The sequence below is a fragment of the Elephas maximus genome, chromosome 15, assembly GCF_024166365.1.
Source record: "Elephas maximus indicus isolate mEleMax1 chromosome 15, mEleMax1 primary haplotype, whole genome shotgun sequence".
Classification (NCBI taxonomy): Eukaryota; Metazoa; Chordata; class Mammalia; order Proboscidea; family Elephantidae; genus Elephas; species Elephas maximus.
In genome coordinates, this window is record NC_064833.1 from 34693046 (window position 1) to 34717519 (window position 24474).

At 38.7% G+C, this 24474-nt stretch overlaps 1 protein-coding gene across 2 annotated transcripts in view; it reads left to right on the plus strand.

The window, feature by feature from the left end:
- The first annotated feature begins 8942 nt into the window (after positions 1–8942).
- Positions 8943–24474, plus strand: part of ANGPT1 (angiopoietin 1) — a 283240-nt gene continuing 267708 nt past the window's right edge. For both annotated transcript variants that reach the window (XM_049854301.1, XM_049854302.1), the window contains exon 1: positions 8943–9731. In XM_049854301.1, the coding sequence (XP_049710258.1) occupies positions 9435–9731 (297 nt within the window). In that variant the 5' untranslated portion in view covers positions 8943–9434. The remainder of the gene's footprint in view (positions 9732–24474) is intronic.

A 24474-nucleotide genomic window follows, 5' to 3' on the forward strand; every position in this document is an offset into this window, starting at 1 on the left:
GCAGTCCTTTCCACAGCTCTGTTGATAGGAGGTATTGTTTCATTTTTTTGGCAAAACGGCATGACTTTACTGTCGATGGCCCTAAGTGATGATTCCCAAAATACAACACACATCCGTTGAGGGCATGAAATGGTATGGTGGCGGAGCATAGACAGATATTTACCTTAAAGTACATTAGGAAAAAGCAGCACAAGAAGTCCTTGGTTTCCTAGATATTAATGTTTAGGGTAAATCTAAGAGACCTAGAAGGTTTAAAAAATAGTTCAAAAGACTATCAGGTAAATAACAGTACAAGGAGAATGTGTGCAGCATTGGCAAACACCACGAAGGCTGTATGAATGTGATACAAATTTGGAAAACATTTTGTGAAAGATGTAGGCTGTTTGGTGCCTCTGGAGCTAAAAGTTGTTCACCTGTGTATATCAGAAGTAAAATGAACATTTGATTATGAAAGTAATATAGTTATAAGATCCTTTCCCAATTTTCTAGCCATTTATGATTGTTTCATGTCCTACTCTTTCTTCAATTGCCTCAATTCTCCCCAGTAAGAAATTTTACAAAATGAAAGGCGATGACGAAGGAAAGAACCAAAGCACATATCCAGTAAAAAACAGAGAGTAAACTTTGTGAACTTGTTGAGTGTTTCTTTTAATGTTACCGTTAGAAGGACCGGTCTTTTCCAGTCAATTTATGAACTAAGACCAGGTTAAAGCAATCATATTTTTAAATGTTTTATATGCACTGGAATTTATTTTCTAATTTAATGACCAAATTCCTAATCTGATTAGAGCCTGAGGGAGAGTAAAATTGGCTTTGGAGAAAAAATAGATAAAATAGGGTTTCCTTTGCTTATGTACAGGTCATGCCAAGTTGCATATTTCTTATAAGATTAATAGTAAAGTGTTTTAATTATTTTTCATTTGTATCAGAGGCAAACATTTGGTATATTATCTCCCCATCCCAGGAAATAAAATGGAGTGATAAATTCTACAAATCTAGTCATAAAAAGAAGCTCTTGAAATAGGGCCATGTAGTTGAAATTGGCAAGTCATGGAGATGAAGCCATAAATGGCGTGTACTATGCTCGCCTTGCTCCTGGAGCATACAACTCACACAGTCCTCATAACTACTAAAATGTGATTGATTTCCGTGTCTTTCTGCTATAGCAGATGTCTCTGAGTCCCCAGTAACCAGAGTAGTGCATTCTTACTAAATTGCTTCCTATATTATTCATTTTTTTTTTATTATGTGTCACGCATTCACTGTTATAGGTTCCGAGGTAAAACCATCAAAGCCTCTACTCTCAAGGAACCAGAGCTTTTTTGGGAACTAGCAATGTGAACACAGCCACCTCTCATTTTAAAATGTGTTTCTTAAATATTATGATTTATAAGAGTTTCAGAGCTAATTTTAAGAACTTAAGAAGAAAAAAAGGTAGGGAATAGAGGTGGGTAAACATAGTCGTAAAATTGAATTAAACAAGGAAAAAAGTAGGACCATTTTGGGGAATGGAGAATTCACATTTAGAAACAACAAGAATTAACACTGAGAGACTTTGGTGTGTTCTAGATACTTTCCTCAGTGCTTCATATCCATTAGCCCATTGCCATCGAGTTGATTCTGACTCATAGCGACCCTATAGGACAGAGTCGAACTTCCCCATAGGGTTTGCAAGGAGCGGCTGGTGTATTCAAAGTGCCAATCTTTCGGTTTGTAGCTGAGCTCTTAACCACTGTGCCACCAGGGCTCCTTAGATCCATTATCTTATTGGATCTTCATAACCTAATTATAAAATTGGTACTGCTATTTCCATCCTCATTTTACAGATGAGGAAACTGAGCACAGAGACATTAAGTGACTTGTTCAGTATCATCCAAAGTGTAATGGCATGCACGAGAATTTTTTTTTTTAAGCTTTTTTTCCTCCCATCTTAACCACTGAGCAACAGTTCCTCCAATCTGGCAAAAGGGAAGAGATAAAGGCAGTGCTTAGATGAGAGATGAGGTTAGATTAACAGAAGATGTGAAAATAAGACTACAAGAGAAAGAGTGATCATGATCAATGGTAGGAAAATTGAGGGACCTTATTTCCATGGTACTTTTTTCTATCTGACCTTGCAATGCTTGTGAGTTATCCTTCTTTTTTCCTGATGAACAGAGATGGCCACAGCTTTCTGATCACAAGCACAAAGTTTTTCCTCTGGACAGGAGTCACTGCTCAATGGAGAGCATTTATCAGCTTCAGATAAGAGAACTAGCCACCATCTAAGTCATATTGGGTACCATGGCCTGTCAAGCCAGCCATCTCCTTTAAAGTACATGTTCCTTCCGAGAGTTTTTTATGGTGAGGTCTGCAAAGTTGAGACAGGGATCCCTTTGCATTCTTCTCTCATCTAGAAATCAAAACTTCTGTGGGGAAAAAGAGAAGAGGCAGGCAGTTAGTAAATGTGAAGTGGCTTATATGCTTTTTTCCGCTAATGAAAACTCATCTTACTGGGTCAACGATGGAATCCTTTCTCCATTGTGGTATGAGGGGAATGTTGGCTTCTGTATTTCTGTTTGGTACAGTCCCCAGCTGTTTACTTTCTTTTCTGACTTGTGTACTTGTAGAAACTATCTCAATTATATGATAACAAGTAACTTCACAAAAACTGCTTGTTGTCATCTCCGAATCATGGTGACCTCATGTGTGTCAGAGTGAAATAGTGCTCTTCAGGGTTTTCAGTGGCTGATTTTTCAGGAGTATATTTCCAGGCCTTTCTTCTCAGGCATCTCTGAATGGACTCAAACCATCAATCTTTTAGTTAGCAGCCAAGTACATTTGCAGCATTCAGGGACTTACAGTAATGTTATACTGGAAGATATTTCTGAGACATTTCTTGGATGGTTCTTCAACAGTGACAATGACCATAGGTGACTGGGAATGTTAGGTATTACCCCAGTACCACTGGGATTCACTTTGAAATCTTTTGACTTTGAATCTCTTATATGACTCTCCAGAAAGTAAAATCTTAGGAGCCCAGGCAGGACCAGTACCTGAAAACCTCTAGGGAATTAGGCAGAGCTTCTATATTTTTAGGCCTCATCATCAAGGATTGAAGCAAGTGAGTCAGTTAGACAGCCAGCTGGATGACAAATATTTATCAAATGCCTCCTATGTGCCAGGCAAAGGGGATCAGTGAATAAGACAAACAGTCCCAGCTCACATATAGGCTCTAATCTCATGTGAAAGACCAACATGGAAAAAATATGACTTTAATTGTGTTCACATTAACAACCTATGTAACCCAGATGGTAGCTGTTTTCATCTATAGCCTCTTGGAACAAAGATCAATGGTTCTTCTCACTCACCATAAAGAAGTCATTTGCCCCAAAGCATATATTTTATTGAAGGTTTCGTAGGAAAAGAAGATAAGAGGGATTTTATCTCGCAGGAAACACCATTTCATTCCAAACATCCTTGCTTGATATATCTACCCAAGTCTCTCCTGGCCACACAGCCACAAGTCTTCTCTCCTTTCTGACCTGTCTCCCACAGAACCTCTAAAGCTCTTTGGCTTCAGTCCCTCATTTCCAGATCTTTCCCTGAGTTTCTGAATCTCTTCCCTCCTTTTTCATATAAAAAAAAAAAAAGTTTTTTTTTTTTTTTTCATGTAGAGCAAATTAATTCTGTTTCTACTCTTTCCAACTTGCAAAACCACAATTTTAAAACTGGCTTATCAAAAAACCTGACTCATCAAGCAAGGAACCTACCAATTACAAGGAATTTCTCTCATCTGAAGGCAGGAGAATATTTATATAATAATTTTCCTCAGTTACCTATATGTCTCGGGCCCTCACCCCCCCACCAACTGCAGTACCAACAGCTCTTTGCAGAGTCCCTCCAATTAAGTCTGGCAGTTTCCAAGGTATATTTCACATGTACTCGTTAACTACAGTCAGTCCCATGTGATATCCTTCCTCTTACGGTTTCTCTGCTTTAGCCCCCTTTGATGCCTTCTCGGTTGGGTGAAAGGGTCTTGGCTTTGCCTCCAGGGACTACAGCCGAGTAACTTCCTTTTGGACACAGCTGCAACTGCCACATCCCTGCTGATACTAGGGATCCCTGAAGGGACCAGGGCAGAGCCATAGAATATGGCATCTTGGTGTGCTGAAGCCACATTGCATTCAGTACACAAGGGAAGAGAAGGCTTTCTCGCTCCTTTTGGCATAATGTGTGATCACGTGAGTATCAGAGGAGTACTACCTTGTGTCTCATCCACTGACGGAGTTTTAGAGGAATAAACTCTATTTTATATTGTTAGGATGAACAAATCTGTCTTGGAGGATGTATAGCCAGAATGCTCCTTAGAAGCAAGGATGGTGAGACTTTGTCTTGCTTACTTTGGACATGTCATCAGGAAAGACCAATGGTTGAAAAGGACATCATGTTTGGTAATGTAGAGGGTCAACAAAAACGAGGGAAACCCTTTATGAGGTGAATTGACACAGTGGCTGCAACGATGGGCTCAAACACCCAAAGATTATGAAGACGGCACAGGACCGGGTAGTTTCACTCTGTTATACATACTGTCGCCATGGGTCGGAGCTGACTAGAAGGCAACTAACAACAAACAACAACAATTTTATTTTAGAGTCAGGGCGATGATCAAGATATGTAACAACTGATATGGCACAGGACCTACCATTCAGAATGAATTCAAGCTATAACCTAATCAATCAGATTAGATGTCGGTAAACAAATGGGACAGCTGTACTGGTGAATCCTGGTTTAAGATTAGCTCTGTTTTAGAGGATCAGAACATGAATCCATGGAGGCATGGATGGGAGGAGGAGGGAACAAATTTGAGTTATAGATACTATGCTATTTGTGTCCCTTAAATTCTAAGAAATCCCTTCTCTGTGTTTCCTAACACTGAGGTAATACAGCTCAATGGGTTACAAATGTGGACCCCAGAGAAAGACCAGTTGAAGATGAAATTCCTGTTCTGCTACATAAGAGATGATAGATCTTGCACAATTGTGTAACATATATATGTCTCAATTCTCATCTGTAGAATGCTAATAATAGCACATACTTATGGAGTTTCCATGAACATTAAATGAGGAAATTAATTTAGTAAGGGTTCAAAAATGTTATTTAGTATTATTGTACCATGTTCATGTGTCTAACTTATTACTTAGAATAAGTTTGGCTTCCTCTGGTTCTCTCATGCTCATAGATTTTGGGCAAACTTACCCAACAAATGAAACAGCTGTTGCCAATCACATATAGTAGCCAGACATCAAATCAGGAAACTGTACCAATTAAGTAATTAACTAGCTCCTTTATTTGATCATTTATTCTTTCATTCCTTAACCAAAATGCATTGTGAGTGCTGTAGACTCAAAGATGAAAGAAAGGAGATCACTTTATGAGCTCATAGCTAGAGGGGGAGACAGACCAAGAAAGAATGAGAAAGCAACATGAGAAGTTCCGTTATGGAGATATGAAGGGAAAGTTATTGAAATACAATAGAGGGTGCCACTTGCTGCCTGGAGAAATTAGAAAAGCTTCTCAAAAGAAGTAACAAAGGCTGGTTCTTAGGATAGATTTAGGGCCATCGAGTTCCCCTGTAAAGGGCATTCCTTGTCACACTGGAAATTTCTGAACGAGCCTAAATTTACTAGTAGCCTAACTTTTAGTACATATGAGTTCAGAACCTTAAACAAATACACCTCCCTATTCCAGAGCTCTAATAATGAAAACAAAATACAAAACTTTCAAAATCAAGCTACTTCAGAACTCATTTGAATAGAACGATGTAGTTCTTTAGGAATTTTTTTTTTACTTTTGTTTTCTGGAAGCGTGGCGGAGGAGTTATAAAAAAAAATGGGCATGTATGTACTACCCAAACCCATTGCCTATGAGTTGATTCTGACTCACGGTGACCATATAGGACAGAGCAGGGTTTTTTTAGAACTGTCCCATAGGGTTTCCAAGGCTGTAAGTCTTTATGAGGCAGAGTGGCTGATGGGTTCAAGCCACCAACCTTTCAGTTGGCAGCCCAGAACTGTCGAGTCAATTCTGACTCATAGCGACTCTACAGGATGGAGTAGAACCGCCCCACAGGGTTTCCAAGGAGCAGCTGGTAGATTTTGGTCTTAACCTCTGCACCACAGGTCTACTCCGTAAATTCTGTAGTCCCCTGAATTGTGCATGATTTCTGAATAACCAGCAACAACGACCAACACTGTAGCGCTTGCTTAGGTTCATTTCCCTGGGCTTTTTTTTTTTTTTTATATTGTCCTTAGAGTGCCACTGAGATTTTCAGTGCACCCAGTGTCTCCTCAGCTGGAGTTCCAGAGAAGCACGAGTGGATTCTTCCCATCCCTGTTCTTACAATTGCTTGAAACTGATCTTTAGACACCTTTTCTGAATTGACTTTAGTACTTCCAGTGTCTTGGTTTGTTTTTGTTTTTCTGAAAAAGAAATGAATCAATCTGTCTCTTTCTTCTGTCTCTCTCTACTTTTTTACTTGCATTCCAGGCTTGCTTTCTTAGTTGTCTACTTTTCCCTCAGGAAAATGTGCATTCCTCATTCTCATTTGTTCAGATTGGAAAAGTTCACAGGAACAAGCACACACAGATAAACACACACATACACACTTGCACACACACACACGGAACAGATTTTTAGCAGTCATGGCTGTTTAAAAACATAGGAGAACTTTAGTAGAGACCTCACTACTCATCCTTTTGCCTTGTACCAATTTTCTGTTATGTTTAGTTTTCTACACAGCACTTATAGGTGTTTGTTTTGGACTCTTGTTTCCATGGATAATTTTGAAGGCAAGTAACATTGGAAAACATTCTTAGATAACCTATGCTTTGCCAGTCCACCTCGTCACATGGACCCTTACAAAACCTGATTTCATGGGTTACCTCTCCCCCTTCCTCCCACCCCCCTTCCTTCCCTAGCTCTCTCTTCCTCTTTTCTTCTCTCCTTTTTTTTTTTTTTTTTTGGTACAGGGAATGGATTAGATCACTTTGGAGGGATAAATTAGTTTTAATCAGTCTTTTTTCTTACCTCGCTTTAGAACTATAAATCAATGCAGCTGGAGCCCTTTTGTAGTTGCTTTCATCCTTCACCAAAACCAAAAACCAAACCGGTTGTCATCGAGTCAATTCTGACTCATAGTGACCCTATAGGACAGAGTAGAACTACTCCATAGAGCTTCCAAGGAGCACCTGGTGGGTTTGAACTGCCGGCCTTTTGGTTAGCAGCCATAGCTCCTAACCACTACACCACCAGGGTTTCCCTCATTCTTCACAGAGGTTTTCAAAGGTGAGCTGACGTGGCATAGAAGCATAGGCTCTGTGTCAGTTTGCCTGAGTTCACATGATGACACCATCACTTTCTACCTATGTGACCGTGACCAATGAGCCTTTCAGCAGCTCAGTCTCCCTGTCAGCCAAGTGGGGTTAAACATTAATGTCTATGTCTTTGTGTTGTTGGAACAATTAAGTGAGATAGTGTGTAAGAAGTACTTAGCTCTTAATAAGCATCATTATTATTCTTCCACATGGGTGATCTACGAGCCAGCTGAGAGGCATGCAACAACACAGGAGAAGGCTGCAAAGGTGGCTTGAAAAGGTTATTGCTGCGTTTGCCATAACTTCTTCCATGTCTGTCAAATCAGCAATTTGTCATTGGTGTGGGAAGGACTGATGTATCTCAGCACTTCTTTTCTCCCCAAGTAAATCACATTTCTTCTGGAATTTGTTTTACCCTCTCCTCTTATTTCTCCCTGAACACCCATCTCTAACCTCTGCTGCCCTTCACCCCCTGCCCTGCCCCCTTCCAGAACCTGGGAGGCTACCTCTGTGGCTTCTGTTTTAACATCATGACTGCATGGCCAAGCTCCATTGCCTTAAATCCCTCCCAGTCCCTGAGGGAAGTTCCCGCTCATAACTCGTGTTTTCTGCACACACCTAGTGAAAATCTCGATGCCTATATGCCATATCGTCTGTTCTATATGTTTTACTGGTTCCTGTATTCATATATTTACACCTTGTGTTTGGGAAATTCCCTTCTGGTAATTTTTATTTCTCCCCTAATAGAAACATGTGGATTTCTCCTGTACAACCCTTTGCTGGCTCATTGGCACAACTGGTGTATCTTTGCTCTCAGATGGCTGATCCACGCAGCCACAATGAGGATTTCTGTGGAGCTTCCGCACTTTTTTTTTTTAGCCATAGCAACACCAGAGACCTTTGTAAAATATATGATTAGGATGAACCGCAGGAATTAGTAACACTCAGGCCAGTGTCTTAAATTGTAACCACATAGTTTTTCTAAGGAAGTTGCCCAATTTACACACACAGAACACCCAGGGTTGCATTCTGATCAGGGAAATGGTTTCATTTAAAAATCCATGTTCCAGGAATACTTACTTACATTATTCTATGTAATATACATAAGCTCTAATCCTTTCAGGGACAACTTGTGATTTTTGTCTTGTTTTTTTCTAATTTGACCCTCCCTGATTGTTTTAGCCACTTTCTAAAAGCCGAAATGAATACAATGAAAGAACAGCATTTCTAAAAGTGGTTTTTAATGTCTTTTCTCCAGAGTCAAGAATAAATGTTTTATAAAAAAGAATTAAAAAAAAAATTACAACTTTCTTATTCACTGTCAAAAATAATTTCATCGGACATTATACCAAGTTTCTTCTTTGGGTTCCCCAATTAAATAGAAACTTAAAAAAAAAAAAATACTGCTAGTTTGCTAGATTTTAGTAGGTCAGTACACACACCAAAAGCGTATTAAGGTGGACTGCTCTATTTATTGATTTTCCGTGAATCTGCTTAAGGCTGGAGGCAATTGTCTGCGGAAGGGGCGGGCGGGCCATACATGATTGAGGTCATGCGCATCTAGCCAATTTGTAAGACGATCCCGCCGCCCTGAGCCATCAGCAATCCTTAGCATAGGGGCACATTCAAGCATTCCTGTCAAGTCATCTTGTGAAAGGCTGCCTGCTTCCAGCTTGGCTTGGATGTGCAACCTTAATAAAACTCACTGAGGTCTGGGAGAAAATAGCAGATCTGCAGCAGATAGGGTAGAGGCAAGGGTCTAGAATATGTACATGCAGCTGACTCAGGCAGGCTCCACGCTGAACTGTTACAGAGAGGAAACAATAAATCTCAGCTACTATGCAATAAATATCTCAAGTTTTAACTAAGGAAACTACCATTGCAGTGAAATAAAAAAATAACATTTTAGAGCAAAGCTAACAAATGGCTAGTTTTTTATGATTCGTCTTCAAAAGTTTTCTTGCAGGGGGAAAAAGTCAAACAAACAAGCAGTTTTACCTGAAATAAAGAACGAGTTTAAAGGGCAGAAGAAAGGAGCGAGATTTGCGAGAGGCACGGAAGGAGAGTGCTGGCAGTACAATGACAGTTTTCCTTTCCTTTGCTTTCCTCGCTGCCATTCTGATTCACATAGGGTGCAGCAACCAGCGCCGAAATCCAGAGAACGGTGGGAGAAGATACAACCGGATTCAACATGGGCAATGCGCCTACACTTTCATTCTTCCAGAACACGACGGGAACTGTCGTGAGAGTACGACAGACCAGTACAACCCAAACGCTCTGCAGCGAGATGCTCCACACGTGGGACCCGATTTCTCTTCCCAGAAACTTCAACACCTGGAGCATGTAATGGAAAATTATACTCAGTGGCTGCAAAAAGTAAGTGATTGCTTTCCGTTTCTAATTGCACGGAGCCTTTTCCCTTCTTGCACTGCAGCTAACCAACAGTTCCTTAGGGGGGAATTTGTGTGTTTACCTTTTGCTCCAGGGGGGCAGTGTTTGCAAACGCAAGACGGCTTAGTACTTGGTTTCACTTCGCGGGCGAGCCAAGGTTTTTAGGCTTTTGCTAGCTTACGAAGGTATGCTGGAGCCCCATTAGTGCATCTGGCAATGGCATGTTTTATGACATTTCTGTTTTTCTCTTATTCCCGGTTGAGCTTGAGTAGTCTGATTGTCAAAACCCCACTTTTAAAGAGAAAGCAAGTACGTTTTGAGCAAGTTGTTGGGAAAACAATAATAATGACAGTACTGCTTTGAGATCAAATGGAATCTACACCAGCAAGTTTTCATAACAAAATACGTTTTTTAACCTCTAGTAAAATTAACATGAAGTGAGAGTAAATATAAAATACATTAAAACCTGCGAAAGCCAGAACCTGCGTAAGATGGGAACCTGTCAGACAAGGAAAACTCAATTATTTTCCACTGAAACTGGAGATGGAAAAGTGGTAAGAGTGCACCCTGTCAAAGGTAGAAAACTTGGGAGACCCAGAAAAACAAGGCAGTTCTGAGTTCTGGCTCTCGCAGTTTTCCCTGTAGAATATTTAGTGGGGGAATTGTATAAATGGAATAAGTGTGTAAAGGAACGGTTTATTTTAGTTAAGTGATACAATAGTAGAGGACTGGTTTCTGTTGTATTTTTCTTCTGTACTTGAGAAAATCAATTAGGAAGATACATTTTAATGTGAATTCATCAGGAAGGAGCTGGTCGTCGACAATGAAGAAAGAAATTGAGCCGGTGGTGGCTAGTCTCTTGGGACATGCACCTGCCGATTTGGGTTGAACACAGCATGTAGGCTCTGCTGTACCCCTGGGGTACCGCACTTCTCAGGACACTGTAGGTACAGACTCAGGGCCATTTGGGAGTCTAGTGAGTATGCATTTGATCCCAATTTATAGAAATCAAATTGAACAGCTTGTTCTGTTATTTATGTATAAACCTTTGAAAAGTTTTTTGTTGAAGGTATTACTATTAAAATATGAGTGCAGTTTCTGCAGATAATTCTCACTTTGCTCTCTGATTAATTGTGTAAGAGGTAAGCAGTGAACAATAAGTATATTCAACAGACTTTGTCACTGGCAGCGTCCCCATTCATGGAAAGCTTCCCACCACAGGGTCTGTGCCAATAGATTCCCTTGGTTCGTGTAGTAGAAATGCACCCAGACTTCTGTAAGATGGTCTGTTCACAGTGCAAACTCCTTCAGAAGATAAAAGATAGTGAAAGGACAAATGCGCTTTTTTGTTCCTGTGTGGTCACAATCACTTAGATCACCACCTGCTGATTCACACTGTGTAACAGTTATTCTAGTTTCGTCCACTAGGGACTGAACTGAGATCACTGTTATTTTATTTGACATGTTAACTGAAACTTAGTAGTTCTAGAGCTTCCAAACCTGGAATTGTAGTTAATCTTATCACTACAGACTACAGGGGAATCGATAAATATGCAGAAGAGGAAGCAAAGAGAATTCTCCAGTCTTTTAATAATTATAGCTTAAATTTCATCTACTACCTACAGTGGCTATGAGTCGGAATCGACTCGACGGCACTGGGTGGGACCTACCGTGGCAGTCTATAATAATATATGTTTTTTTCTCTGGCAAAACTTATTTCCATAGTAAACAAATGAATTTTGTTGAAAGTTTATTACTATTTGTCAATATATATATTTTTTATACCATTCATATATTCTTTAAAGAGAATTTGATCATTATAAATTAATCTGGCTTTTCTGAGGTTGGCGGGGAGGAATATCTTAGTCCCAAAGTGTCTTGAATGAGATACTCTGCCAAAAATGTAATGTTTTGCTTGCTTAAAACATACAATCAAAATGGTGATTTAAAAAACAATGCATATTTTACATTGCTATGCAATTACTCAGGCATGACAAAGTAAATAAATACATGATCCTACTGGGCTTAGATTATGCAAATATTTCACAAGTTATTAATTTTGATTCTTGTTTTTGGTCAGTGATTATGGTATGCTTTTCAGATAAGAGCCAAGAATCACTAAAATATTCTTTAGTTACATGGACATTCACTCGCTCGTGTGAATCAAGCTGACTATGTTCTGAAAATGTCCCTGTTGGTATGAGTCAGACAGTTTGGCTTGACTATTGTCTGTTTGAATTTGCATATCTTTTGTCATTGTTGACATGATTGGTTAGAGGATCAAGAAACCAACTAAATGTATTCAGTGAAGAACAAGCTCTCATTAGTTTTCCTTTAATTGCATGTTTTCTTCACTCCAAGTTCTAAATTTCATGTCATATATTTATTTGGATACTATTTAATATTTGATAATTCAAATGGATATGTTTTACTGTGACCATTTGGTAAGCTTAATACTTTAATTTGTACTGCTTCTATTTTGATTCCAAGTAGTTTCCCTATGATAAAAAATGTAAAATAAGGCTATCAGGTTATGGAAGGTCAATTAATTCATCCATTTATTCAACTAAATAATAAAAGGACAGTGATTATTATGCAGCTCATAGTATTATCGTCAGAAAATTTTTGCTGCAGAATAAATGGGTGTTACCAATGCTAGATAAAGCTGGATGATAATTTATGTTAATGTCACCTTTCTTGAAGTTCAGTAATTCTTCACAAGACACTGGCCATCAATATAAATCACTTTATCAGACTTACAGCCTAGGATCTCATTCCTTAACTTTTCTGGTCTTACAGCTGAACAAGATGAAAAGCAAGGTTATGCAAGGTTGCAAAGGATTTGTTGGTCATCATAAGTACTGGAACCATTATGGCACTGATCTCTTGACCTGATGGATTTAGTTCAAGGAGATCAACTTTTCTGAATAACTTGTCAATTAACACTGCTATGAAGTACGTTGACAGCATTACCCATACTTGTCAGATGGGGAACAGCAGTAGAAGTAATCACAATTTAATTGTGTGGAACACTAACCTGGGTTGCATATCTGGGTTGGACTCTCTCTTATCATATAGCTCTTTTTAGAATCATTATCAAACATACCAAAACCTCAGAGTGATCAGATCTTAGAGTAGTGACAATACATGTAAATGCCCTTCATGTTTTTGTCACTTTCTTATGTTCACTTCCTACCTTTCTATTACAGAGAAATGTCTTGAATAACATCTAGCCCACATTATACTCAGTGCTTCTTGAAATAATATTTTCTTTCTCCAAGATCTCAAAAATTCACAAGATTTATATTTAAAAAATTCAGATTTAAAATATACCCTGTCCTCATTTATTGACATGGTTTGGTTCCATCCAAAGACTAGGTCGTTATGCAAAATTGGCATTATATAAAAACGCGGAATGACTACGATGGTACATTAACTGCCAAATTACACTGTTACTTAACTGTCAAACCACTGAGAATCATGGTCTAGCCAAGTTGACACATAACGTTAACCATCATACCTCTCGCCTCATTCTCCAGCATTCTTTACTGCCATATGTAAATTGTTAATGTCCAAAATAGATAGTAATTTCTTACTAGTGTCATAAATGTGAAATGTCAGATAATGAGATAGTCAATAACCTTTTCATTACTACATTTTTTTCTCCTTAATTTTTTTTTTTTTGATGGCATGTGTTTTCGGTATTGGGATGTGTACTTACTAACTGAGTATGTTTAAATTTTTGGTTGGTAATATGGATTTTGAGAAATATGGTCTGTTAATACAAGCCACCAATGAGGTGAGTGGCACTATGGTGCCACTGGTCTGTGGTATGACAAGGTAGCAATGAGAGCTAGATAAGAAATTTATTGCGGGCACCTTTCCATTAGGTTACATGGGGAGCCACTGGTTTTCCAAATATGACACAGAAAAACCAAAACAAACCCATCAGAGCTCCCTGACTATCACACTGGAAAGCCATAATTATGCTGGCAAGCCTCATCTCACAGAAATAAAAGCAAACGTTTACAAACCTGACATACCTAGGAACATCACCTAATAGAATGCTCAACATATGCAATGAGGATCCAAGTCCAGTTTGCTGAGTTTCATCCATGTCAAAAGGGATCCGCTTTGATGCTAAATGCATTAGAACTGGGATAGCACCTTACCTCTGAGGTCCAGAGGCATAAAAAGTACCTGACAAACCATTTATCCCAGTGGTAATGAAAGTGATAAGTGAGGAAAAGGTGTACATAATGTTATAATATTTGGCGAATCCTTAGAAAGTCCATTTTGCCTTTGTCAAATGACCTTTTTGATTGAAAGTACAAATAAATAAAAAGAACATGCCTTGTAACAGAGAACAGGGGTCTATCTATGATAAATATTTCAGGCTAGCTAAAATTGATGAGTTGATGGTTATTGGTGGAAAATATAGTTATAAATTACCATTTAAAAATCTGAAATTCTTTTACTGGAATGATTAGCTTTGTTTTTCTATTGACAGCATTTTTTTTACTAAAAACCTCCACTATTTGTATATTTTGTTTTTTTTTGCTTCAGAGGGTTAAAATTTGGAATGCTCTTACCAGAAGCACATTGATGATGGTGATCTTCTTAAGATCTGTATTAAATATGTTAACTCATATTAACATCCATTAGAATGTTGCCTCCATGATGCAGTGACCTTGCCTTTTTGTCCATTGCCGTATCTCCAGGACCTAGAAGACTACATGGTCCATAGCAGAAATACAATAAATATTTATTGAATTAGCAAATCAATGTATTATCTATGTGTTACAATTCTTACATTACTACCTATTATTAACATTTTCTTTTTGATATACACCTAACCTACCCAAATAGATTGTACGTTGTCGTATAGTCAAGGACTACATCCTACAATTATTTTTGTTTTAAAGTTATACTAGGGGCACAGTAGACAGTTATTGTTTATATTTAGCCAGAGATCTGGGATCACAAAAACTCTACAGTCACCCTATTCTGTCCTCTTGATTATTCTTTAAGGATCAGATTTGTCACCAGTTTCACCAAGAAACATGCACTCTGCGTCCCCTCTTAGGCCAAGTTCTCCAAATTATTATTGTTGCTATCGTTAGTTGCCGGCGAGTCGGCTCAAACTCATGGAGACCTTATGTATAACGGAACAAAATGTTGCCTGGTCCTGAACCATCTTTATGATCCTTGGTATGTTTGAGTCCATTGTTGTGGTTATTGGGGGTTTCCTTTATTTTTACTGACCCTCTACTTTCCCAAACATATCCTTTTCTAGCTATTGGTCTTGCCAAAGTAAGTGAGAAGAAATCTCACCATCCTCTCTTCTAAGGAACATTCTGGTTATATTTCTTCTAAGACTGGTTTGTTTGATTTATGCCAGTACATGATATAGTCAATATTCTTTCCCAACACCACAATTTGAATGCATTATTCGATATATGATGTTAGTACTGCACTTCCATGTTGTCGTGGTGGAAGTTGTTTTAACTACCTGTTTCTAGGCTTGTTTTTCTATGTAGACTTGAATCCTTTGAGTATAATGAATGTCTCTTCTCTGTCTTTGTATCAGTGGAGATGTTTATTCAGTGTCTAAACAAGTATCTCATCATAATAACATCATATCTTCATCATAATGAAAAATTAAAAAGCATCATGTGCTCCTATGAGTAGTGCTAGGTATAAAATAATGCAAGTTAAGGGATCTTGTAACTGTTTTCAAATGCTGAAGTCCACTTAAGTGAATTCTGTGGGCAGATTTAGGCTATAATTAAATATATGTATGAAATGATAATCAACTCCATTCCATACATTCCCTCATTAACTTGTCATCGGAGAAGTTTTATTCCCTCATTAACTTGTCATCGGAGAAGTTTTATTTAGCTTCTCAGTTTCCATCCTCAAGTGCTGGCAAACAATGATGGGCTGGCCAAACCATGCCTGCTACCTGTGTTTGTAAATAAACTTTTATTGGAACAGAGTCATGCCCACTCCTTTACTACTGTCTTTGGCTTCTTTTCCTTCTGTAATGGCAAGAGTTGTTTCAGCAGAGACCTAATAACCTACAGGGCCTAAAATATTTAATATCCAGGCCTATATAGAAAAAGTTGGCTGACCTCTGCTCTATATCACAAAATAAATACAATGTTAATATTGGTAGCATTGCAAGGTAAATTGTGGGGTTTGTTGTGTGGGAAAAACTTTCCCTCCAAGAGGCTGAGTAATCTTCAGGTACATGCCAGTTGGCAGAGAGCCTAAGCCATTTCTTGGCTTGGTGTCTGGACATGCTGTGAGGTGACATTTTAGAGGAATATAGGCAGTGAAATCTCAGGGCTTTTCTTCATCTGCCTATCATCAAGTGAACAGGGAAATACTCCCAAAGCCAATGAATGTTAGGGTGAAAAGCACCTGAATAACCATACAGATCCAGCAGCCACTGGATAAACAAGTCTGAGCTACAGGGTCCTCTGCTTTATGTTCCTGTTTCATCCTGTTGGCTGTGGCATTAGCAAGAATGTTGGTAAAACAGTGGAGGCATGCTATTTGCGTAGAAATGAGACTTCAGCTCAGCCTCATGCATTCGGTCTACTTAGAAGCCTTCCCCTCTGTCATTTGTTTTAGATATAAACATTGGAAGTGTTCTCACTTGTGTGGATGATGAGAGGGGAGGAGAAACAAGTGGGTTGCTCAGTGACAAAACCCAGAGCTTTAGCAGCCCCTGTGCTATAATTTGCTGATTAAGGAGGCTTTGTTTTCATTCTGCCATAGCCTTGTCTCTGTGTGGAAACATTAGCAGCCTTTTCCTGAGCCTTGTTTTCTCCTTTTTTTTTTTAATACCACAAGCTATATTGTGTCGCTTGCTTAGATGCACAGCCCTAATTACATTCTGAGTCATCTCGCCTTTTGTTTCAATACAAGATTATCTTTTGCAGTGAAGTTGGGAAGTTCCAACCCCCTTTGGTTCTGGCCCCATGGTCTGAGGGAAGAAGGGCCTCTTAGTGTTTAAATCTCTTCACAAAATGTACAAAAGATTGCTCCCTCCATTATCAAAGAGGTTTCTAAAGAAACGAAGCACTCCATGGATTATTTTCCTTTTTTTTAGTATTTGGAGGCTACTTGCCTGTAGGGTCTCTGTGTATATATATATATATATATTTTTTTTTTTGGTAGGCGTTTTTATTTTATTTTTTTACTGTACTTTAGATGAAGGTTTACAGAACAAACTAGTTTCTCATTAGACACTTAGCACATATATTGTTTTATGAGATTGGTTAACAACCCCAAAACATGGCAGCACTCTCCCTTCTCAACCTTGGGCCCTTATTACCAGCTTTGCTGTCCCCTCCTGCTATCTAGTCTTTGCCCCAGGGCTGATGTGCCCCTTTAGTTTTGTTTTATGGGCCTGTCCAGTCTTTGGCTGAAGGGTGAACCTCAGGAGTGACCTCATGACTGAGCTGAAAGCTTGTCTGGGGGCCATTCTCTCAGGGTTTCTCCAGTCTCTGTCAGGCCAGCAAATCTGGTCTTTCTTTTTGAGTTAGAATTTTGTTCTACATTTTCTCCAACTCTGTCCGGGACCTTCTATTTTGATCCCTGTCAGAGCAGTCAGTGGTGGTAGCCAGGCACCATTTAGTTGTACTGGACTCAGTCTAGTGGAGGCCATGGTAGATGTGGTCCATTAGTCCTTTGGACTAATTTTTCCCTTTTTCTTTAGTTTTCTTCATTCTTCCTTGCTCCCAAAGGGGTGAGACCAGTAGAGTATCCTAGATGGTTGCTCACAGGCTTTTAAGACCCCAGACGCTACTCAGCAAAGTAGAATGTAGAATATTTTCTTTATAAACTATGTTATGCCAGTTGAGTTAGATGTTCCCCAAGACCATGGTCCCCACAGTAGGGTCTATATCTTACTGCTTTAATCCTATACAGAAATATTAAAGTCAGAAGTTTATAGGCTTGTTTGATCTTAATTGTCTACCACAATGATCTGAATTTTTCCTTCAAACAAATGAAAAGGTAATGTTTAACAGACAATAACTAAGACATACAATGTCAGATACAGTAAAACCTATGAAAGCCAGAAACTGTAACATGAAAACCTGTCAGAGAAGGAAAACTCAAATATTTTCCACTAAAACAAGCAATACAAAAGTTGTAAGACCGTACCCTGTCAAAGGTGAAAAACTTTGGGGACCTGGAAAAACAAGCCAAAATCAAGTTCCGGCTCTCACAGATTTCACTGTACAACTCTACTGGTAACTAATAATCTTATCAATAACATATTCAGGCATTTGAAGCTCTTCTCTTGGCAGTAAGAATTGGAGAAGAAAATAGAGGGACTAAAGTAGAAGTGGAGTGAGACCCTTTGTCCCCTGTCCCTACCCCAGAGCTTCCCTCAAGGGACTCTTTATGTTCAAAGGAAAACAGTTTCAACCGGTTGCATTAAAACTTTCAGATAATCAAATATTAAGTAGGTAACGCTACCTAGTCAATCTACTGGCAGGAGGGAAGAGAGAAAATCAATCTACTGGCAGGTAGGATGAGACATAGCACTTAGCTAATAACACAACCTAGAATATACATTTCAGAACAGAGTTTGTTAAGGATAGTGAAAAGAAATCTGAAGTTTAAGCAGACTTTATGATGTTTTCAAAACTACTGACTGACTACTCGTTGGATCGAATAAGCTAGTCATTTCTAGTTCTTAACAGGCATAGGAATGTCAGAGGTGCCATTTTCTTGTTGAAAGTGCTGGTGTTTTTAAAACACTTGCCCATTTTGTGAGGGTTAATTTCATTAGATCTAGATAAAATAACCCATGAATCCACTTTCCCAAACACAGGTAAACTGAGACTTACCACAATATGCTGAGCAAGGACAATTTTGAGTGACGGTAACACAGTCTGTTCAGTAGCTCTGTGTGGTTTTTTCTCACTCTTCAGGAGATGACTGATCCTTGGCCATTTGACATACTGATGGAGTGAGGACTGGAATGGCAGTTATCATACGAATTTATTATTAACTTTCTTTCTTATTATTTTATACATAGAAGTTTTAATATTTCTTCTGGCTTCCCAATAGCATGCTTTTTTCAAATGATGGTTTGCCCATTCCACACTTCAGAGATTTCTGAGACTCTAAAACTAGGAAAGCAGAGAGCAGAGAGGCAGTCCCCAGAGCCTGAAAGACAAAAGGACTCAAAGGGACCTGTCCATGCACGTCTCTCCTTTTCATTCTTTTCCCTCCTCTGTTATTGTTTTCGGTAAAGTCCTATGTGATCATCTGGATACTGTCCATAGAGTGGGAGTGCTGGAAAGAAGATGGACTAGAGGGAGAAGGGCGAATGAATGGGGAGACCAGCCACTGTCCCTTGTTGTGGCCAGGGAGCACGGTGAGGGACCATGGGTCTATAGCAGTGTCAGGAGGAGTGGCCCATGAAGGGCATGAGCTCTGTCATGGGTTTGTAGAATACAGCACACAAATCATGGAGCTTAGCGGCTGCCATCATTAGCAAAGGATAACCAGTCCTCTAAGCAAATCTGTATAGCCTACAAGTCAGTCTGCAAGGTACCAGTAGGCAGCAATGAATTCAGTACTGCTTCTGTTTGTGAAGCCTATCAAAACCAAAAACAGCTAAACCCGTTGCCGTTGAGTCACTTCCAACAAAGTAGAACTGCCCCATAGGGTTTCCAAGGAGCTGCTGGTGGCTTTGAACTGCCGACCTTTTGGTTAACAGCCCACGTGAAGCCTAAACTCACAGAAATGGAAGCAAATAAATTGTTTGCATCCACTATTTCCTAGGGCAAATTTAAAGATAGTAGAGCACAGTAATGAGGCGTGTGGTGCCTAGAGCCACACTGCCTGGATTTGAAACCTGACAGCACCACTTATTCACCTTATGACCTTGAGCAAGTTCCTTAACTTCTCTGTACCTCAGTTTTATTGTTGGTAAATTTGAAGTAATAACAGCTTCTGCATCACAGGGCTATTGTTAACTATAAACCAAAAAAAAAAAAAAAAACCAAACCCGTTGCCATCGAGTCGATTCCGACTCATAGCGACCCTATAGGACAGAGCAGAACTGCCCCATAGAGTTTCCAAGGAGTGCCTGGTGGATTCGAACTGTTGACCTTTTGCTTGGCCACTGTAGTCCTTAACCACTACACCACCAGGCTTTCCAAAGAGTATTTCACACAAATCACTGTAAATAAGTCTTATCAAAGGACCCCTGGTGGTGCAACAGTTAAGCACTTTCTCCACTGGAGAAAGACCTGGTGATCTGCTTTTGCAAAGATTATAGCCAAGAAAACTCTATGGGGCAGTTCTGCTCTGTCACACGGGGCTGCTATGAGTTGGAATCAACTCAATGGCACACAACAATGTAAGCTTTATCACACATATTAAGTGATAAAATTTTTAAATAATTAGTTATTCCTAATAACTAATACATATTATTTATGTATTAGTGGTCACTAATAAGTATGAGTTATTATTTGTGGGCAATTCTGGGTATAGTAATAACCCCCCCCCACAAAAAAACCGAACCTGTTGCTGTTGAGTCGATTCCAATTCGTAGAGACTCTATAGGACAGAGTAGAATTGCCCCAAAGAGTTTCCAAGGAGTACTTGGGGGTATAGTAATAGTAATAGTAATAGTAATAGTAATAGTAATAGTAATAGTAATAGTAATAGTAATAGTAATAGTAATAGTAATAGTAATAGTAATAGTAATAGTAATAGTAATAGTTATATAGTTTTACCAACTATCAGGCTCATTGGAAGAACTGTGCATGTAATAATTTATTGAATACTTTCAAAAGCCAATATGAGGTAAAACCCAGAAAAAACCCAGTGCCGTTCCATTTTTGGAAAAATATGAGATAGATGGTATTAAATTGATTTCACTTGGCAAATGAGAAAATTGAGGTACAGAGAGGGAAGTAACTTGCCCAGGGTTACGCAGCAGCTAAGTGGCAGGGCCAGCACCCAGACCCAGGCAGTCTGGCTCCGTGACCTGTGCTGTTAACCACACTTGGGCATTAGCTACAGCAAGTTTTTCCACATATCCTCTTGTCAATCTTCAAACGGTAAATCTGTTTTTAAAAACTCTCTGTAGTAGTCTTTGTGTCTAAACCCTTAATCTTTCATACTAAATGAGTTTCCCCTTTCTTATGTTTTAAGCAGCCAGTTGTCCCCATCCCAACTCTAAGGCTCAACTCCTCTCCTCGGTTAAATTGACAGTGACACACAGGTTATGCTGCTGACTGAAGCACAATAGCCCAATTCTCTCTGCCCTCCCTCCAGTCTGTTAACAGACTGTGGAATCCCATGTCCCTAGTTCCTCCTGCCTGTTTCCTTAGAATCACCATCTCTTGAAGTTTCAGAGTTTAATTGAGTCCGACTATCTAAAAACTTCTACAGCACAAAGAAAGGCTTACAATCGCTTTACATGGAGTGAAGCTGCCTATTCTAAACATATTCCGTCCAATTTAATGACCTCCCTCTTGGATTTATCTGTAAGCAAGCCTGCCTGGAAAAGCAAAAGCACATTCTAGAACTTAAAATATTATTTGTATGCACTTTCTTTTGTGGGTCATTCAGAGAGTTGTAAAAATGAGAAGAAAAACCTTGTTTTCTCAAGCCATGGCCTCTTATCTCACTTCCTATTTTATTTATCATTGTCCCTATTAATTAAAATGTTTCTGGTATTTTGGTTCAAGGCCAAGAACACTGCTACTTGCAGGCAGTTGCGGTTCTTCTGCCCTTTTTCTGATCTCAGAGGCCTGGCCGTGCAGATGCCCGCTGTTTGAAAGGCTGCTGCCTTCATAGCTGAATGTCAATTGTATGAGGTGGGCAGGCTTGAGGCTAACTTCCCTCTGTCCATTCTTCTTCATAAAGTCCTAAAGAGGAGAGAGAACAAAACAGTAGGGGAAAAATTAGAATTCTTGGAGAGTTTTCACCCTCCTTTGCATGATGGGACACACTAAAACACACACACACAAAACTCAATGTGTGACCACCTGCTTGACCTGAATTCTCCCCTGAATGCTGAGCACAGCAGTGTGTAGCATGCTGTAGGTGCCTAATAGATATAGTTAGAATAAATACATGTATGAATAAGTGCTGTGGTGCTCAAATTATTTGGGGGCAATGATTTGGTTAGTGAAGTGGTCTGAAGGATTCTAGTGTAAATACTGAACTAAAAAACAAAAAACCATTGCCATTGAGTGGATTCTGGCTCACAGTGACCCTATAGTACAGGGTAGAACTGTCCCATAGGGTTTCCAGGGAGCATCTGGTGGATTCGAACTGCCGACCTTTTGGTTAGCGATAGCTCTTAACCACTATGCCACCAGAGTTTCCAAATAGTGAGTAGCAGGGACCATTTCTCAACTTGCGGGAAACTATTAAGGGGAACAACTTTCTCATTTCAATGGTTTCTTTCTCCGTCCCCTCATATTTTTCATTTTCCACATATCATGTCTGCTCTTTTTCATCTCCTCTCAAGAGTTAGCTAACAAAATAACCAATAAATATTAACAGAAGTTGAGAAATAGCCTCTCATATTTAGTTGTATAGCCTGTACTTTTTGTGGACACCCGATTATGATATGATTTGTTTATTTCATTTGTATAATGTAATCACATTTCCTGCCAATGATATTGCACTTGCTTTGTGCCTGTGAAATAAATGAGTTTAAATGCAAAGAAGTCAATGAATATTGGATGTTCTGTCATCGAAGCAAGTATGAAAATCACTATCCTCTTTTAAGAAAGGTGTTGAGTAATGAGTTGGATATTAACTCTGTTTCGGAAAGCAGTGTCATTATCATAACAAATGAACACACATCTTTTTATAAAGAGAAGTATTGTACCCATTTTATAGGTAGGAAAACCCATGGCCAATGAAATGAAATGAGTTTCAAAAAGTTACATGTCTATTTTGATGAAGCAAAACTTGAATGCTGCAGACTTTCTGAGTGATTAAACTGAAAGCCCTTCACTCTTCCTGTCTCTTTCACTTTTCCTTACCAAATTTAAACAAATTCTGAATGGTAGGGAGCAGGAAAGAGGTTCAAATGAATGTTTTCCTGTTAGTTTTTGCAGAACATATTCACAGTAAGTAACCTTCTCTGGCAATCAGAATAATTTACCAAACATGCAGATAAATAGTTGTAAGGCAGCTACCATCCCTAGGAAATTGTTCCCTAGCATCACTCCTGACCCAGTTAAAAAAAAAAAAAAAATTAATTTCAAAAATATTTCAGAGGTAAATAATTAATTGCTATTTTTACCTATCAGTTATTTAGATAAAGCGCCTCAGCTGAGGTTACCATGAGGTATAAATAAAAATATTTTAAACTAGTTTATCTGCATTTACGTTGGAGTGCTAGGCTATATTTCTTCAACTAAAGACTAAATAGGGGTAAATATTGGCATAGTCAATAGATAAGATTGATTAGTATTTTTCACAGTAACGAATTAGGTTCCATTTGTAGTACGATGAGGAGCCATCATTATTGCCTTAAAAAAAAACTACATACCTTGTGTGTTTTGATTTATTTATTTATTTTAGTTCTTCTGCACATAATAGTAACTATAGAGCCCAGGTTTATGCATAGAAAATTAATAAACACTTGTGAAAGTGAAACACATTATCTCTTAATGACAGTCAAGATAAACTAATGAACTAAAGAGACCTTGGTTCAAATAAGTGATTCTAAGTGATTAAAGCTAACAATAGAAGTGGAAATCCCACACTCAACTTTCAAAAAAGCTCCTAACTGCGGATTGAATCTATATAAAAGCTAAGAAGTGTCTGAGGCAGAAAGAGGAGTTCTTTGTTTTTTGAACATTATGTTACACGTGGGACTAAAGCTTACATACTTTGAGTTCACAAATCAAACTTGTGCAATTTGCAGGGGAAAAGGTCAGTATGGAAATGAATTATCCTGAGCATAAAATGTCCCTATATATTATCTTAATATTTTGAAATGTCTTCCAATGAATCTAATTTTGAAGATCATGACCAAAAAGATATTATAGGCTACTAAAATATTAAACTTTACCAGCATAGTTAAAAATAAAAAATATATATATTTCAAATAGTTTATCTGCATGTGGGAAAATGAGATTAACGGGTACTTGGTCCTTCTCTTTGATTACTGGGCGTTTGAAAAATCAGTGGCAAGGAGGTGATTTTCTATCAGGAAGACATATGCTCTCAGTAGGAGTATATAAGAATCTTTGAAGAAAATACAGTTTCAAAAATTATATACAGTATTATAAAAAGAGTTTTTAATTTAGAACCAAAAAATCCCCTTTCTGTTTGATATTAAAACTACATAGAGAATATGGGCTCAAGCATTACAGCAATTGTGACGATGGCGCAGAACCAGGGAAGAGTTTCGTTCCATTGTACATAGGGTCGCTGTGAGTCAGAATTGACTTGATTGCACCTAACAACAGCAACAAATTCACTCAGGTGGGAAGAATATAGGTTAAATAGGTAGAAAACAGAACTAGAGGGTTAATTGTGGGTTGTATTTTTCAAAGGTCGTAACAGTAGTACCTTTTGTCTTACATGCCACCCTCCCATGAAGAATTCTCCTCACTTTGAAGCAGATTTGGTCATAAACGGCAACTCAGTTTCCATCTTGTTCACTAAAACACTCATAATTAGAATCCTGAGCTGCCATGTAACAAACAAGCCCACG